Source organism: Acipenser ruthenus, chromosome 15, assembly GCF_902713425.1.
Source record: "Acipenser ruthenus chromosome 15, fAciRut3.2 maternal haplotype, whole genome shotgun sequence".
NCBI lineage: Eukaryota > Metazoa > Chordata > Actinopteri > Acipenseriformes > Acipenseridae > Acipenser > Acipenser ruthenus.
The window spans coordinates 1,845,996-1,862,028 of record NC_081203.1 but is presented as its reverse complement, the minus strand read 5'-3'; the positions used below and the strand labels follow the sequence as shown (position 1 = coordinate 1,862,028).

The window sequence follows — 16,033 nt, the reverse complement described above, 5'->3', positions numbered from 1 at the left end:
TTGAAACGCGATGTGGGCCATGTTCTACAGAACAGCACCATGCTTTGTAACATAGTGAGGTGATTCTACAGAAAACAGATGCACAACTACTTAGATAAGGTAGACATGGCCTAAAACGTCATCAAGTCTCCTTACAGACTCCAAAGAAGATGTAGTCTTCCTTGTAAGCAAAACACAACATTAAATAACAATTTTCTTGCCATTACATCAATTCAGAAATACACGTGTATTCATAAGCAGTTTTGTTTGAAGTCTGTGTCATCGTTTTTTGCAGATTTCTTTCCTCCTTCCTAAGCTGATGGTGCACAGATTAAACAGGATACAAAGCTGGACCCGAAACTGCAAGCAGGCTCTATGCAGGGATGGTATGAATCAGTGTCAGAAGCATTTCTGACAGGGGCACGGAGCTCCTTGTGCAATCAATGGCACTGTTGTTCTGCGTAGATCACGTTCATGGTAACTGAAACTTTATTCTGGAAGGCGTTACCTACTGCCTGGTTTAGAAATGATTGAGATGCCATGACATCATAGGTGAGACAGATTGCTCTGCTCCACAGCTTTACCTGCCCTACACTCCAGCTCACCTGATTGAAGAAGAGTTCAAGGTCACAAAGAGGTGATGTGTTTGTCTTGGAGAAGGCTGAACTTCTCGTTTTATTTAAATGATCGACGTACAAACTTTTTACACAAACGTTTTCATTGACTCCTGATAAATTCCACATCCAATAAAAAAAAGCCTCATCCCAACTATTAGTGTCCTGAACCGACACCAAACGTAAAGCACGGCCCTTATTATTATTATTATTAGACAGTGGTTTCTCCTATAGCTCGGTACAGTATTAGTTCCTATTGTTTGCAATAAATAGTAATCAGGAGTTTTATAAAGGAGTGTGTTACAGTTGTTTACAGTGCCTGGTTATTTGAGGTATCTGCTTACCTGTATTCTGCAGCTGCACAGGTACAGGTTTAAAATGATTACGATAGAGCATTAACATTGAGATCCACTCGTGCACGCGCACACACACACGCACACTCACGCACGCACACACACCTTTCATTACACCAGATCTCTGCACAGCAGCTGCCGTGTTCAATCCACTTCATCAGCCTAATTAGACCTTAATAAAAACATCCATTATTTTCACATGTGGTTATAATATACAGCAAAGTATGAAAGTGGGTGTAGCGCACAAGATAATTATTACCAGCTGTACATGTTCACTTTATATATATATATATATATAATGTCAAATCTATGCTGTAGTCGTAGGAAATGAATCCTAACTCTACAGTTTGTGAGTATGGAGCATGAAAGTATAAGATTATGGCTCTTTTATCTTTATGTTACACACAAATCTCACCCAGTACAGTAACCCCATCCAGGGTTACCACATGCCTCCATGTGGACTGGGACAGTGCAGGCTTTTCAACTCACACCCCAATGCATTCTGGTACCTGCCTCAGCAGGACTACACTTACCACAATGCACTGCAGTTGAAGAACCTGCACTGTTCCAGACTGTCCTGGTGTACGTAGATGGAGTCATATGGGTAAAACATGGCACTTGACTGCTAGCTTGTTTGGGACATCCCTGCCTACAGAGTGAATTAATGACTTCGAGACCTGTGTGCAAGATCACGGACTCGCTGCTTTACCTTCTCAGACTGCAGTACAAGGAACCGCTCGGAGCTGGAGAGCTTCTTAATTATTTTTCCATCATTTATTTCGTAATAAATCTTCAAGAAAATGGCAGGACAATTGTATCCAAAAACCACAGCACTGGGCTCAAATTGAGACGCATTCAAAAAGTACAGCTCAATATATATATAGATATATATATATAAACTATTGCCTGGAGCAGTGCTAATAAACAGCATTCAGGCTGCGATTATGATTAATAGTTAATCGATTCCCAGTGGCTGGAGCCAGCAGCTTACCCCTCTCACTGGAATGCTACATGATAAGCAGAGCCACGTGTGTGTACGCTCTCATTACAGCGCTGTGATCACTGCAATGCTCTGCAAAGCATCTGGGGAAGATTTGAAGTTTGCAACTTTAAAAAAAAAAAGAAAAAAAAGAAAAAGCATTTTGTTTTCCACTTCTAACCTTAAAATATAATAATAATAATAATAATAATAATAATAATAATAATAATAATAATAATAATAATAATAATAAATAAATAAAATAATGCATTTCATTTGAATGCAAGAAGTGGTTCCAACCCATCAAAAAATCCACTGTATAATCACTGGAAAAAATATGTCAGCAGCCTTAAAATATTTTAGTAATAATTCAATCTAAGTACCAAATTAGTTTTTATTTAAAACAAAAAAAACAGAACAAGCTGTATTTATTTATGTAATTTGATACATTACATTTATACTTCACTTTTGCGGTCAACAATTTTAAGTTATCATACCAATATAGTTGAGGAGAAAATTAAAACATTGCCTAGATGCCAATTAAAATATCCTCCAAAAAAATGACAAAATGAGTAATGGGTAAATGAGAATCATGAAGGTGGAATGTGCAGTTTCCATTGTGGTAAAAATAACGTGATAAAATGAATTAGGATTAGGTTTGATTGCCCAGTTAACACTGAAACAGCGGTGCAGACTGTGGACACATGTGGGAACACTATGTACCACACTTCTCATGCAAATCAGACTGCTCTTGTATCATGAAAGCTGCTCAGAGCTCGGTGGCACATGGTTTGTGAATGATGCTACTGGTTCTTCATTCTGGATCCATTTCCCTGCCTGCGGGATTTAAAGGGACGTACAAAATAAACAGACCAAGTGTCTTTTACAGCTTAGACTTTTACGAGTCTCTAGAAAGCCCCTGTGGTGCCGAGTCTCTAGAAAGCCCCTGTGGTGCCGAGTCTCTAGAAAGCCCCTGTGGTGCCGAGTCTCTAGAAAGCCCCTGTGGTGCAGAGTCTCTAGAAAGCCCCTGTGGTGCCGAGTCTCTAGAAAGCCCCTGTGGTGCCAAGTCTCTAGAAAGCCCCTGTGGTGCCGAATCTATAGAAAGCCTCTGTGGTGCCAAGTCTATAGAAAGCCCCTGTGGTGCCGAGTCTCTAGAAAGCCCATGTGGTGCCGAGTCTCTAGAAAGCCCCTGTGGTGCCAAGTCTATAGAAAGCCTCTGTGGTGCTGAGTCTATAGAAAGCCCCTGTGGTGCAGAGTCTCTAGAAAGTCTCTGTGGTGCCGAGTCTCTAGAAAGCCCCTGTGGTGCCGAGTCTCTAGAAAGCCCATGTGGGGCCAAGTCTATAGAAAGCCTCTGTGGTGCCGAGTCTATAGAAAGCCCCTGTGGTGTCGAGTCTATAGAAAGCCTCTGTGGTGCCGAGTCTATAGAAAGCCCCATGTGGGGCAGAGTCTCTAGAAAGCCCTACTGGCTTGCCTCAGTTGTGGAAGTGTTTTTGACCACTTATGCAGAACATTAAAAAAGTATAGAATTTATTAACATGGCTACCATTAAACTTACAACTGCTGCACATGATCTCACTATTAGACATTTCCTACAAAGACAAAAAAAAAAGTTTCTGTTTGAACCGCTATTGAATTAATTTTGGCATTTGTTGCATGGAACAACTGAGTAATGCTGCCTCATTCATTTGGCAATTTCATTTGTTTCCTATAATTCTTCATATTATTCAGTAAAGTACTACGCTAAGCCTTCTTCTGAGAATATGTATATCCTCTATGCAACGGCTGTGATCTGAGATCATTAGACTTAAGACTGTACGACAAGCTGTACCGGTGTTCAGAAATATTTAGTATCGGAAATGAGAGCCAGTCTTTACACTTGGAGAGTACACAACTACCCCGAACTTCCAGAGAACACGCTGATGTTATTAACCTGCTAACTGCTGGAACAGACTCATTGTAGGGATGGAAACAAGACTCCTGTTGCACAGCAGCGTGATCCATTCCTGGATTTAGAATGAGCTTAATAAGACACACCCGAGCTTGTTACCTATACACTAATCAAGCTCATAGTAAAACCTGGAATGGGTGCAACTGCTATGCAATAGAAGTCTCATTTCCATCCTTGTGTAATTCCGATTTCCCAGTGTGCTCCCATGCAATAGAAATTTGCCACTAAACTTTTCCATTTCCAAACCATCATTTAGCATAAACAACCCCTTAAGGTCCAGTACAAATATCTATGGAAAGAGGGTGTGTAAAAAGAAATCAAACAAAAATAAATCCAGTATTCAGTTTCTTGGCACTCCTTGCAGATCCGCTATGTGTTCATATTGACATTGCCGGGCTGCCTTCTCATTAAAGACAATTAACAAAGCCTTGCCTGTAAATGAACTATTCTATGTGGAAGACCCCTCACAATGGGCTTGTAATTACAGCACACCAAATGAACAAATAAAAAAACTAAAAAAACACCAGAGGCTGTTTACTGGTTACTGGGGCAACCGCTACAAACAGATTCCGCAACGCAATCATAGTGAGCAGCAGCTTCGTATTTACAGGGGAAGCGGAGGGATTTGCATTCGAATTGTGTGAATGCCAAGACAACTGTATCGGGGGTATCTCTGGACTTTTAACAGAGCATAATCTACACTGTACCACTACAAAGTAAAGAGCTTTCAAGGAAGCACCCGTGAAGTTGCCATTCTGAAACTGCTTGTTTCCTTTACATGCCAAAGAAGTGCATCTCTCAGTATCACCGAACTGACATTCTATCATTACAGGGCTGCTTTCACAGCTCCCGAATAGCAATGGTCTTGGACTACCTAATGCAACCTCAGGTAAGGTGGTCTAGAATTAGCATGTGCTAATCAGGGTCTGTGAAACCAGCCATTTGATTCTAAAGTGCTTAAATTAAAGACAGCAAACTAAGAGACACCCTCCACCCCAGATATATAATCTCCTGGTACTGTATCATGTCCACGGTTACTTTTGTACATACTGGAATACATTACACACTAGGACATTGAAGTTGCTGTGTTCAACAGTTCTGTCCTAGAAAGGCAATTAATTGCAGTGACGGATCTATACCATGCTGTGAAATGAAAGCCCTTTAATTAACATACCATGTGCATTCTCAAAACACTGAACCTGGAACCAGACTATAACAGACTGTACTAAATCCACTGCTAGAATGTCCTACCACTGGAATGAAGCGGCCGGGATACAAGAGAGAATTGAGCTTTCCTGCAAAAAAAAAAAATTCCAGTATAAATGGGCAAAACCACTGAACAATTTAAACTCCAGGTAACGGCAGCAAGTCCAATTATTTAAAAGACAAGTATGCACAATGCAAATTCCATGAATTCTTTAGACCGCAGTCTTCAATATAATTGAACCCCCCCCCTTCGCCCCCCAATTTAAACATGAGATGGTTTAAACGGTGCTGGAACGAAATCATCACCAGTTCTGGCCTGAATGCAAACCTTTCCAATCTGCTTATATAAAGGTGAATGCCAGCCATAAATTCAAACACTCTGTCCTAAATGAGGAAACTGCGTTGGTCTGTACACTTGGCTTGCACCCAGTTGGATTGCCTTATTTTTCCAACACATGTTGAACAAACAGAACAAGGACACAGCACAGGGATGACAGCATTGTTTTTTATGTGGAGCCTGTATACATTTTGTACGAGGCATCCTAGTGTAACAGGGCAGAGGCTGGCCGGGACCCGGCGACGCCGCGGCACTGCAAGCGAGCGTCTTAACCACGATGCAAGAGAGCCGGGCATCGTCAGTTTGGTTTTAGAGCTTTTAAATCTCATCTCATCCGGGTCACGGCACCAATGTAACAGGGCTGAGGCTGGGAGCGAACCGCCCTGTTACACTAGCTTCGGTCAGACTCGCTTGTACCAGTTTACTGTAAATGCAAAAGAGCCAGACCCAGACGTTACTTTGGGTGCAGATTCAGAACAAGCCATACCACATTTCTCTTCCAAATTGTTCATGTAATGGTTTGAACAGACCAACCAGCACCCTGTTAAAAGACTTGCACTTACTGTTCTGTCGTTTAGTTAAAAAGGTAGACAATGATTTAATCATTCCATGACATAATCCCTTGAAATTACAAAACCACATGGAATACAGCCCTACACACACTGTGGACCCCTGTTCCAGCACTAGCACTTTACAGAGTGGTTCAGTAACGATGACTACATGATGAAAAGAATAGGAGAACAAAATGATATCCGCCTTCAACGCTAGCGTCTGCTCTGCGATCATCTACGCCCTGTTTTGAATATGCCGGTCGTTGTGCTACATTCATCAGAGGTAGCACTGGTGATGACAGAGGCTATTAAACAGAACGAGCTTGGGGCTTTAGACCCCAGAATGTAAAGTGTGCCTGCTTGTAGCAAGAGCCTTGGAGTAAATGAGCAAAAAACAAGGCATGTGGGTTAAATAAAGAATCAAGCCAGCTGAATGCGGCTCCGAGTCAGTAGCAGACTAGAGGAAGTTATAAAACAAACATGAAACCGTGCACAGGCTACATGCCTGGCAAACTGGGCTGCAGGGAGAACAACACTATAAAACAAATCTCTCCACATGATGCATTGGATTTTGCATGTGGTTTTAATCACACGAAGACCCATTACGAAAAAAGTCAAGGTCAACTTAACATGATCCTGGATATTATAAAAGTCCCATTTCAGCATATAAAATACATGCAGCATGTATTACTAGGCTCACTTAAGGCAGGTTCACACAGGCGGCTTTTCTTTTCTTTCCTCCGCAGTTTAAAATGTCCTGCTCCCCACAGCAGCTGTGGGGAACTGAAGGTCAGCGGGCGTCCTCCGATCCCACTGCCAAGCCAATCACCTCTTTAGCTCAACCAGCCCGTGAAGGACAAACGCCAGCTCTGCAGTGTCTGCACTTGTCCAGTAGGGGTTGATACAGCGTGGTGAGATGACCCAGTCCATGCTGAATTTGCTACCTTTCATGTTTAATGTTCACTTTCCCCCCCATTGGGTTCCTTCTTGCTTACCTGCAAGGTCCTCCTTGGAAGACACCAGGCGTGGCGAGCTGCTGCCTGGCTCGATCCTCAGGGACAGCCTGCAATGAGAAGAGTTCAGGGGGTTGAGAGAGAGGGGGAAACAGCTCAAAAGCAATGGCAATGAGGGCAGCACACACAGGCTAGTACAGGAAGGCTCTACACTGCTAGCTGATGTGGTATAAAATTGTAAAAACCCCTTCAATCTCTGGTATCAATTAAGACTTGCTCTGTCTTGTTAACTGAAATCTCACCTCGTCTCCCCACCTTAGATTCAAATATACAAGACGCGAGATCGAACTAATACACTCTCCTTCAAAACAGGTGTTTTACCTTTATTAAGTGGAAAAACTGTTCACTGCACAGCAATAAGAAAACTGGCAGGTGGAAGCAACATATCGCATGCAAAATGAATGAGATAAGAAATCAAACCGCAACCACACTCAAAGCGCAGAGATGCAACGAAAGGCAGGTGGACTGAGAAAGAAGTGCTCTGCAAGCTCTTTAATGTCTTGGTGACTCGTTCAATATTGATAACAAAAGCAACAGTGTGCAGCTTCATCACAGGGACACACAACGCCTCTTGACAGATGGTATGACTCAGATTAGTTAAGAGGTGTTTCATTTTCTACAGCAAAGTGTCCTGCTGATTTGTTAACCATCCAGTGCAGTCGAGGTGTTGTGGCAGATGAGGATTTTAACGCAGGAAGCAACTTGGGATGAACACAGTTTAGAGGAAAAAACATCAAATGTCTCATCGTCCCCTGAAGGCTATTACTGCAAAGTGCCTTTCACCAAACGCCTATCACAACAAAACAGGATCATCTCACACACTAGGTTGTATTTTAAATACAACTATTTTTAAACAAACACGCACGCACACACGCAAAACACATGAGATTCACGGATTGGTTTTCTTGTGCAGTCTGCACGCTTTCTTTTACTGCTTGGAATTAAAAGCTCAGAAAAGTTTACTAAACCAAGGCACTGGTTTATTGTTTATCTGCTCTGCACCACCGTGCAGTTACCCCATTCCTCCCTTAGTACTATTGCAATGATCCAGCCCACAGCACACACTGTGTCCGCTGTGGGGCATGGAAAAGTACCCACAATGTTAAGCAACAGACCACCGTGGACGATCCTCGATGGGCTGACAGCCCCTGCAGAAGGGAGCCCCCTTGATAACCCTCCGAGAACCACTTTCGAAGAATGACCCAGATACAAAGTTTCCAAGAGAGATGTTTCACCGGATTCTCTTCCCTGTCTGTTGCAAACAGGAGCAGCTGCAAACTGCAGTGACATAAAACCACTAACCCGCTGGCAATTCTACCCAATTTTCAATGCATTTTTTGTTACCTATAATTGAACCCCCCCAACTACACCAGTACAGAGCACCCCTTTTCCAGTTTCAACTCCACTTTATGTACTGTATGCTGAACCATCATGCTTCTTTACTGAAACCGTGGGTTAAGTGAACGATACAGAGGTAAACATTTAATCTGAAAACGGGGCACACCGTCCAGCACAGAAAGCAATGGGGAACTGCAATACACATTACCAGAGAGGCGTAATGCAGAAAGTGCCATGCAAGTGGCAGGGGCTTTAACATTATTAAGTCACTTTCCAATGTGTTAAAGCTAGTCTCCACAGAGCAATAAGAAAACTGGCAGGTGGAAGCACATCATTTAGGGTACCAAGACTCCAGGACTACCGCAATGAATCACAAAAGGATCCTGCACTGCGCTGGACGCCTATGAGAAGTGCTACTGCCTGGGCACCATTAGAGAGATCCCAGACCATGCCTGACAAAGTGCTTTGTAGCTGTGCATGAATAACACCCACATTTTGTGTGCAAAGTTGTGTTGTATTTCCATTCTGCCTATCAGCTTTTGCAAAGTTGTTGAATAGGTGTTCTATGCACCGTGCTAGAGGGCTGTAATGCACAAAGTGCCCAGCAAGTGGCAACAGGGTTCATGGCTAGTTATTAAAAATTACAACAATTAAAAAAAGTGTCCTTTAGTAGATTCAATTAGACTAAGGCATTTGTTTTTAACAAGGTATCTATTTACAACAAATGTATCAGTTGTGTAAATGTTGACAGCAATGCTTGTCTAATGCATGTGTATATGTTGTACTTGAAATTTCACACAACCTGCCACTAACTACATTAAAGTAAAAGAAGAACCAAGCGAAAAAGAATCAAAAGAATACTGGAGAAAAAATAAAATAAATCAAGCAAATACGTGTATGTGTTTATTTTAGGTGATATTAATATGGCAACTGTCCAATGACTGTCTTGACACACCAAGCTTTTACATTGTCCTGCCAGAACTCCATAATGAATCATTAACCAGCAGCTGTATCCACTTAAGTCACTGAGCAATTTGGGTATATTAACATGTGTCATCTTAATTGTTTGTTTGTGATGTGGTTTAGCCAAATGTCACTCACTGTTCGGTGCCTGCCATATTCGAGGAAAAAAACGAGTCTCCACGGTACTGTGAACCAAATGTTTCCAATGAGAATCAGATTAGCAATGCTGAATAAATGTAGGACCGTTCAAGCAAAGGGTAGCCGCAGAGAAGCTGACTTTATCCCACGCTTAAAACCTCGCTGCAGCAGCCCCATCTCTCCCGACATTCCCCAGACTCCTGCTTACAGCTACCTTTGTATGACACTTGTGATGTCTTCAGTCACACCTCCTTATCAGTTAGTGCTTTCCGCCACTCTCTGATTTCACTTTCTGTGCTGTGCAGCAGGTGTGAGGGTCCTACCTGACACCACAGACTGTACCTGCAGTACGTGCAGCTAAGTGAGCATGCTTACCAGGAGGGTGCTCAATACCAGCTGCACAGGAAGTGGATTCACTGTGTAGTGGAAAGATAAACTGAGTTCATTTGAGCTCAATGAATGACAACTCAACGGGATCCATTTCAGGACCTTATTTATAATCCTGTTCAATGGCAGGGCTGTGATTTAAATAGAGACGGGTACAGGGAGCTGAAATGAATGAAAAGCGTGCTCACGTTATGTTTGCCCAGCCACACATTCAAACTTACACAGAACACAGCATGGGGGTGAATTGTAATTGAAAAGAACTTCTAAGCACTGGACACCCGTGTCATTATCGACTAACCACACTTTGGGTTCTGCAAACACTTATGTCAAAAAATAGCGTTCGGACATTTCAGTGCACGCGATGCAGCGACATCAGTGCTTGCTGGGGTTCTGAGCACGGTGATTTGCGATGTCAATCTGAAAAGCAATTCAGAGTGTAATTCCCAGTGTTCTTTTTGTGGCGAATGTTAATTACTGATCCCTGACAAATCCACACAGCGCTTATATTCCAAACCTGAGCTGTAAACAATTTGCACACTCCCAGTTTAAATACTGCCTTCCGCTCAACATCCAACAGTTTCAATTGATACTTCTCCGAGACGGTAATTACCATTTGGAGGCACGCATCTCAGTTTTTTGACATGCCTTTCGAAGCCACATGAAGAAGTGGCAGAGTTTTCATTCTATTATTTCAAGTGTACAGGAAACACAAAGTGCAGTTCAGCTAGGGCCAGCATTCCTGCAAGTGAAACTTACGTGGTCCATTAAAATGTACCCAGAACTTTAAATTATAACTAACGCCTTTTATTGAGCCAGGGTTTCAAGCGAGTTTCGAGACTGTAAAGCTCAGAGCTGGAGGGAAAGCGGGTCATTATTTGGCAGGTCGGGGATGCTCAACAATGCAAAAAAAAGAGCCCACCTGTGATATCTCTTAGAGGAAGCAGTTTATTTTATATTGGGATCACCCAGCAGAATGGGTTTAGAGTCAGACAGAGAGAGGAAACACTGATCATTCACCAAAACATATATTTTAAACATACATTTCAGTTTTGATCTTCTGTAAAGGGTGGTTTTACTGCACATGTCTGACTTTAAATAAACATGAGTCATTTCCCTGCAGCTGAACAAGCTGGTCTCCTGTGTCCAGAAGCTTGAGTTTCCATTACAGTAGATGCACAATCCGCTCACAGTGACGCTACCCATAAACTAAGGCTTCTTTCTTGTTCTCTACTTGTGGCTGGACTTTTCATACACAGCATTCTTTTCCAATGCGCTCTGTTCTCCCACAGTTCTCAGAATCACAACCTTGCTACTAAATGGATACCCTTGGGAATGCCTGCAAAAAGGTTCCAGTAATCCAGATCGCTGGACTGCCGGTGCACCAATGTATTTTTCCTACATGTTTCTGTGAGAGGATTCCAGATTGCGCTATTAAATTAAATGAATTCCATTACGAAAAACCACAGACCACACGTCTGGTAACGGCTGCTCTCAAATAAAACCTGAGTGCATAATTTTGCTGGCGCGCCCCTTATGAAGGTTTACCACCTAAGTTTTACCTACGGTTATGCTATGCATTTACCATAGTTTCAATGTTTTTTGCTTTATAATACGTCTCCAGGCTTAATAATAAGCTTTTCCTATGTTTTATTACACTTTGGCATGATTTTACTATTGTAAACTTTCATAAGGGGTAGTAATGTATATAAAAAAGGCTTATTGTTCAACTGGGATTTAAAAAAAAAAATAATGAAGGGAGCAAAAGTGTACAGACCGTTGAAATCAGTTTCTAGTTTGATAAAACAAACAAACAGCGCATTCAAATCATATGCACAATACATCAGCCTCTGGGGGAATGAAAGTTTACAAGTGAAACACCTTTTCTGCACGTGACATCATCACCGTGGTTACTTGGCAGTGGCAGAGGTGATGACATCTACAAATACTGAACGAAATGACTTCATACTTTAGGGTGCCAAAACAAAAGAAAGGGCCCCGATTCCAAAACAAAGTGCTGCAGAATTAATCTTGCCATCCAAGAGTATCCGAGCGACCATTTGGTTTTGGGAGAGACGGTCACAGCACACAACGCTTCAATGCTTTTCTGAAATGCCAAGGGTGCTGGTGCCAGGCTCTTGGGAGTAATGCTCTGAAACACTTTTCAGGTGAGACCAGGTGTGCTTTTCCACGGTGCTTAACAACCGTACTGAGACATCGCTTCCTTCCTTTCAGCGAAAGACCATAAATTAGGCGCAGCACTGGAAAGAATATTTTCCATTAAGGAGATTGTTGCATTATAAAATAATGGGATGTTCACAATGGCAATGCAATTCTATTCCGGTTAACATTAGGTAGGTTGAAACATTGGATTCTTTTAAGTCTAAATTGAAAACATCCTTTTTTGAACGTGCTTTTATCTAATCGGTTGTAGCTGGAGTGTATTGTACACATGAGCTCTCTGTACAGCGCTCTGGGATGCCACAATGTGAAAGATGCTATATACAAATTAATTTGTATTGTATTACCTATCATATATTACCTACCAATGTTATCACACACGAACCAACACTCCATTATAATCTATGGCAATATCACGGATACAATATCCATTGTGTTGCTGTTGCTGGCAACGTGTTGGTCTGATAATGGTTCTGCAAAGGCTTTTTCAGGATGTGATTTTGTAGCCGACTACAGCACTTGTAATAAGTTGTTACAGCCCTGCAAATATAAAAGTCAAATGTGTGTAAAACGAAGGCAAACGTCAGTGTTTTCAAACAATGTCTTGCAACCACATGCCCTAGAGCGTGAAATGATACTGCCGCGTTTCAAGTGCTTTCTAAAGGAAGGGACGGCTGACCAAAATGACTACCTAACAAGGAGGGAATTTTTACAGCCGTGATCAGCAGGGAAATGCCTGGCTTAAAACTTAAAAGTGCTATTACAGTATATTTAAAAAAGAGCTGGATAATATATATTATTTTTTCTTTACAACTTATCTTTTGCCAGTAGCTATTCTTGAAAAAAAAAAAAAAATTGGCCAAAGATAGAAAACCTAAATCAAATCAAAGGCGACACATTAACAGCTGAATCTCTTTATTGGAAAAGCTAATGAACGGCATCCGTTATGCACCGTCTTCAGAGTGGGCTCAACACACTGAAGCAACCCTAGTAATTAACTGAGGCGTTACTCGATTTTATTGAGACAGAAGTGCAGTTTTGTCTTGACAAGTACAATACCTACTGTAATTTGAACAAGTAGCTTTAATATGCATACTCATATACCACACCATTTTCATGTTTTTGCACATGTTACCGTCGCACATAACAGCCAACATGCCCCACACAAAGACGATAACAGAAGCAATCGTGTAGGCAGTGTAACTTATGAAGTTGCAGGGTAGTGTACCCCCCACTCCCTGCATTTCAAGACCCGGTTTAGAGATGGAAAGATGCATGTGTTTGGTATCAGAACATTATATACAGTAGGTAGATCTGCAGGCACATTTAGTCTCATCACTCCCTGAATGTCTTGTTTTTTGTTTTTTTTACCACGTCAATAAATTTTTTTTTTTTTTTAAATGACCCGGTAGTCTTCTGAATCTGAGCTGCTGTATTTCTAAACAGTAAAAAAAACAAACAAAAAACAAAACAAACGAAAATTTCCACGGCAGAGAAACCCGTTTACTCTGTAAATATTTTTTCTTGTTAATCGGGAGAATGTTTCCGGTTGAGGGTAAACTAAAAACACATGTGATTTATCCACACTTCCGCATCAGCGCTTCTTTCCAAGCATTTCTCAAATCTATATCAAATGGCTGTATCAAATCAACAGCAGCATTTGATACACAGCATATATTATAAACACACGCATCTTGCTTGAACACTCTTACTTGACTCCATGTAGCTTTGATACACACAGCTGAAATATTCATTTTGCAGTAGTCATATTCCACTTTGTTGAAGACAGATTCATCTCACACAGCTGGACGTTATTTCAACCACTCGTCGAATCAATCATCGCGGTCTTAGCAACGCAGTATTGGAAACTAATTAGCCCCTCTCTGAGCATCTGCTCTCCCCTCTCATCTCCTGTGATGTATGTTTGTGTCAAGAAGGTATGTGTTTGGGAAGATATGCTAACTTACTTGTAATTGTCATCTTCCACAAACTTCTGAAGCTCTTCAATGTAGCGTACCGACATTAAGTAGTTCTGCACATGGGGCAACGTCACCAGGTAGTCTGCGGAAGATTAAGATGGAAGTTTTGTCAAAACACTGATGCTGCCTCCAAGATATTCAATTACCGTGTGTCTGACTACTTTGCATGAACCTTCATTTTTATTTTTCTGCAGTTAGAGACTTCATATATAAAGCTGGAAGTGTGACAGAGAGACAGACAGACAGACAGACAGACAGAGAGCCTCAAAATACTCCCAGATTATGCTACATTCAATGTACTTAGCAAGTTTCAATACAATTAGACAAGCGGTTCTCTCTCTCTCTCTATATATATAGATATTATACACACACACTATATATCATATGGAGTAAATGACATCACAAACACATTAATAGATTTGAATAGAAATAAGTGAGTGTGGTTGCCATGGCATCAAAATCCTACAAGTATCTCCACTGTTTGTTTTCAAACATACTTGCCCTTGACAAAGGGATCTCAAACATACCGAAACGTTGGGAAGTTGGCTCTTTTGAGCGTGTATGAATTATGTACACACAGCCGCCCCTTCTATATCCCACTTGTCGGACAGCTGGGTTTAAGGACCCTAACACAAACAACCTTCTCCCACTTAAAATGATTAGACGCAGTTAGAATATTCCTTTATAAAACAACTACTGTATAATTAATCTCTCCTCGCACTTGGGACCTGTCAGGCCTCAAGGCAATGCACACTGGAACTGGATTGCGAGTTTGCCAGCACAAGCCCATCCTGGAAACACATGACCTTAGCGGCAACTGGCCAAACACATGTATACTGTAAGTGACTTTGAGAATGAAGCAATGGCAGCTCTTGAGTAAATGCAACCTTTAGCCCCACATCCAGAGGGGCAGCGGGGTATCAGCTTTGATCAGGGGGGCGGGGGTCACCCTTTCTAAAATAACGAATGGCTTTGAAATCTTCTTGCTCAAGATAGTTTCCACCATAGATAAAAAAATAATAATGATATATTCGTTCTGAATTGTTTATTTAAGGGATCTTTATATATATATATATATATATATATATATATATATATGGGGCAGCAGTGTGGAGTAGTGGTTAGGGCTCTGGACTCTTGATCGGAGGGTTGTGGGTTCAATCCCCAGTGGGGGACACTGCTGCTGTACCCTTGAGCAAGGTACTTTACCTCGATTGCTCCAGTAAAAACCCAAATGTATAAATGGGTAATTGTATGTAAAAATAAGGTGATATCTTGTAACAATTGTAAGTCGCCCTGGATAAGGGCGTCGGCTAAGAAATAAATAATAATAATAATAATAATATATATATATATATATTTTTACAGTTTCTGTATCCTGCTTGTACAAGCCCTTGCTTACCGTAGTTACATGAGACCTGGAGATCGGAGATTATTCGGAGGAGATTGTTCATCTGGTTGGTTCTCTGCTTGTTTTCCAGAATGCTGTCCGAGGCAGGGTAAGCAGAATCAATGTAGATTATGTCGAAGAGGTAAATTCCTACAGTGGAAAAAAAATAAAATAAAATTAGTTTAAAATCGTTAATGCTAAACCCAAGGAGCACAGAACTACTTTTAAGAAAAATATTTAACCTGATAGCTGGACAGGTTTACACTCATAGTAAAACCTGGAATAGCTTAAAAGTGCTATGCAATGGAAGCCCGAACCTCTCACCTATACATTAAGTGATGTCTAAAAGCCAAACCCACACCAATTCAAAAGACAAGGATCTACCAAGACATGACGCAAGGTAAGAAAGGCTGTCATGCAAGAAGGGTCCTGCTTGGAAGATGCCAAGGATGCATGGATCACACAAGGAGTCTTGAAGTTTGGATTAGAAAAAAAACACAAAAAAAAACACACAAACCGCAAGGATGATGCAAGCTTTGTGCACGACATTCATGAAACCCTCCCTTGTCCTCGCATCACCTCCTTGCATAGCTCCTGCTATCAACTTGCATTGTATGGTGTATCTTTATCCTCGCGTAAACGTTGCATGGGTTATTCTTTGAATGGGAAAATCAAACAGA

At 41.4% G+C, this 16,033-nt stretch overlaps 1 protein-coding gene across 4 annotated transcripts in view; it reads right to left on the bottom strand.

The window, feature by feature from the left end:
- LOC117962659 (ras-specific guanine nucleotide-releasing factor RalGPS1-like) overlaps positions 1–16,033 on the bottom strand; it is a 136,439-nt gene that overhangs the window by 12,944 nt on the left and 107,462 nt on the right. For 3 of the 4 annotated variants that reach the window (XM_058986750.1, XM_058986751.1, XM_058986752.1), the window contains 3 exons: positions 15,366–15,503; positions 13,952–14,045; positions 6,963–7,030 (listed from right to left, as the gene is read on the bottom strand). In XM_058986750.1, the coding sequence (XP_058842733.1) occupies positions 6,963–7,030; positions 13,952–14,045; positions 15,366–15,503 (300 nt within the window). Of the gene's footprint in view, positions 1–1,976; positions 2,054–6,962; positions 7,031–13,951; positions 14,046–15,365; positions 15,504–16,033 lie in introns of those variants that run through there. The other variant, XM_058986753.1, reaches the window with a different exon arrangement.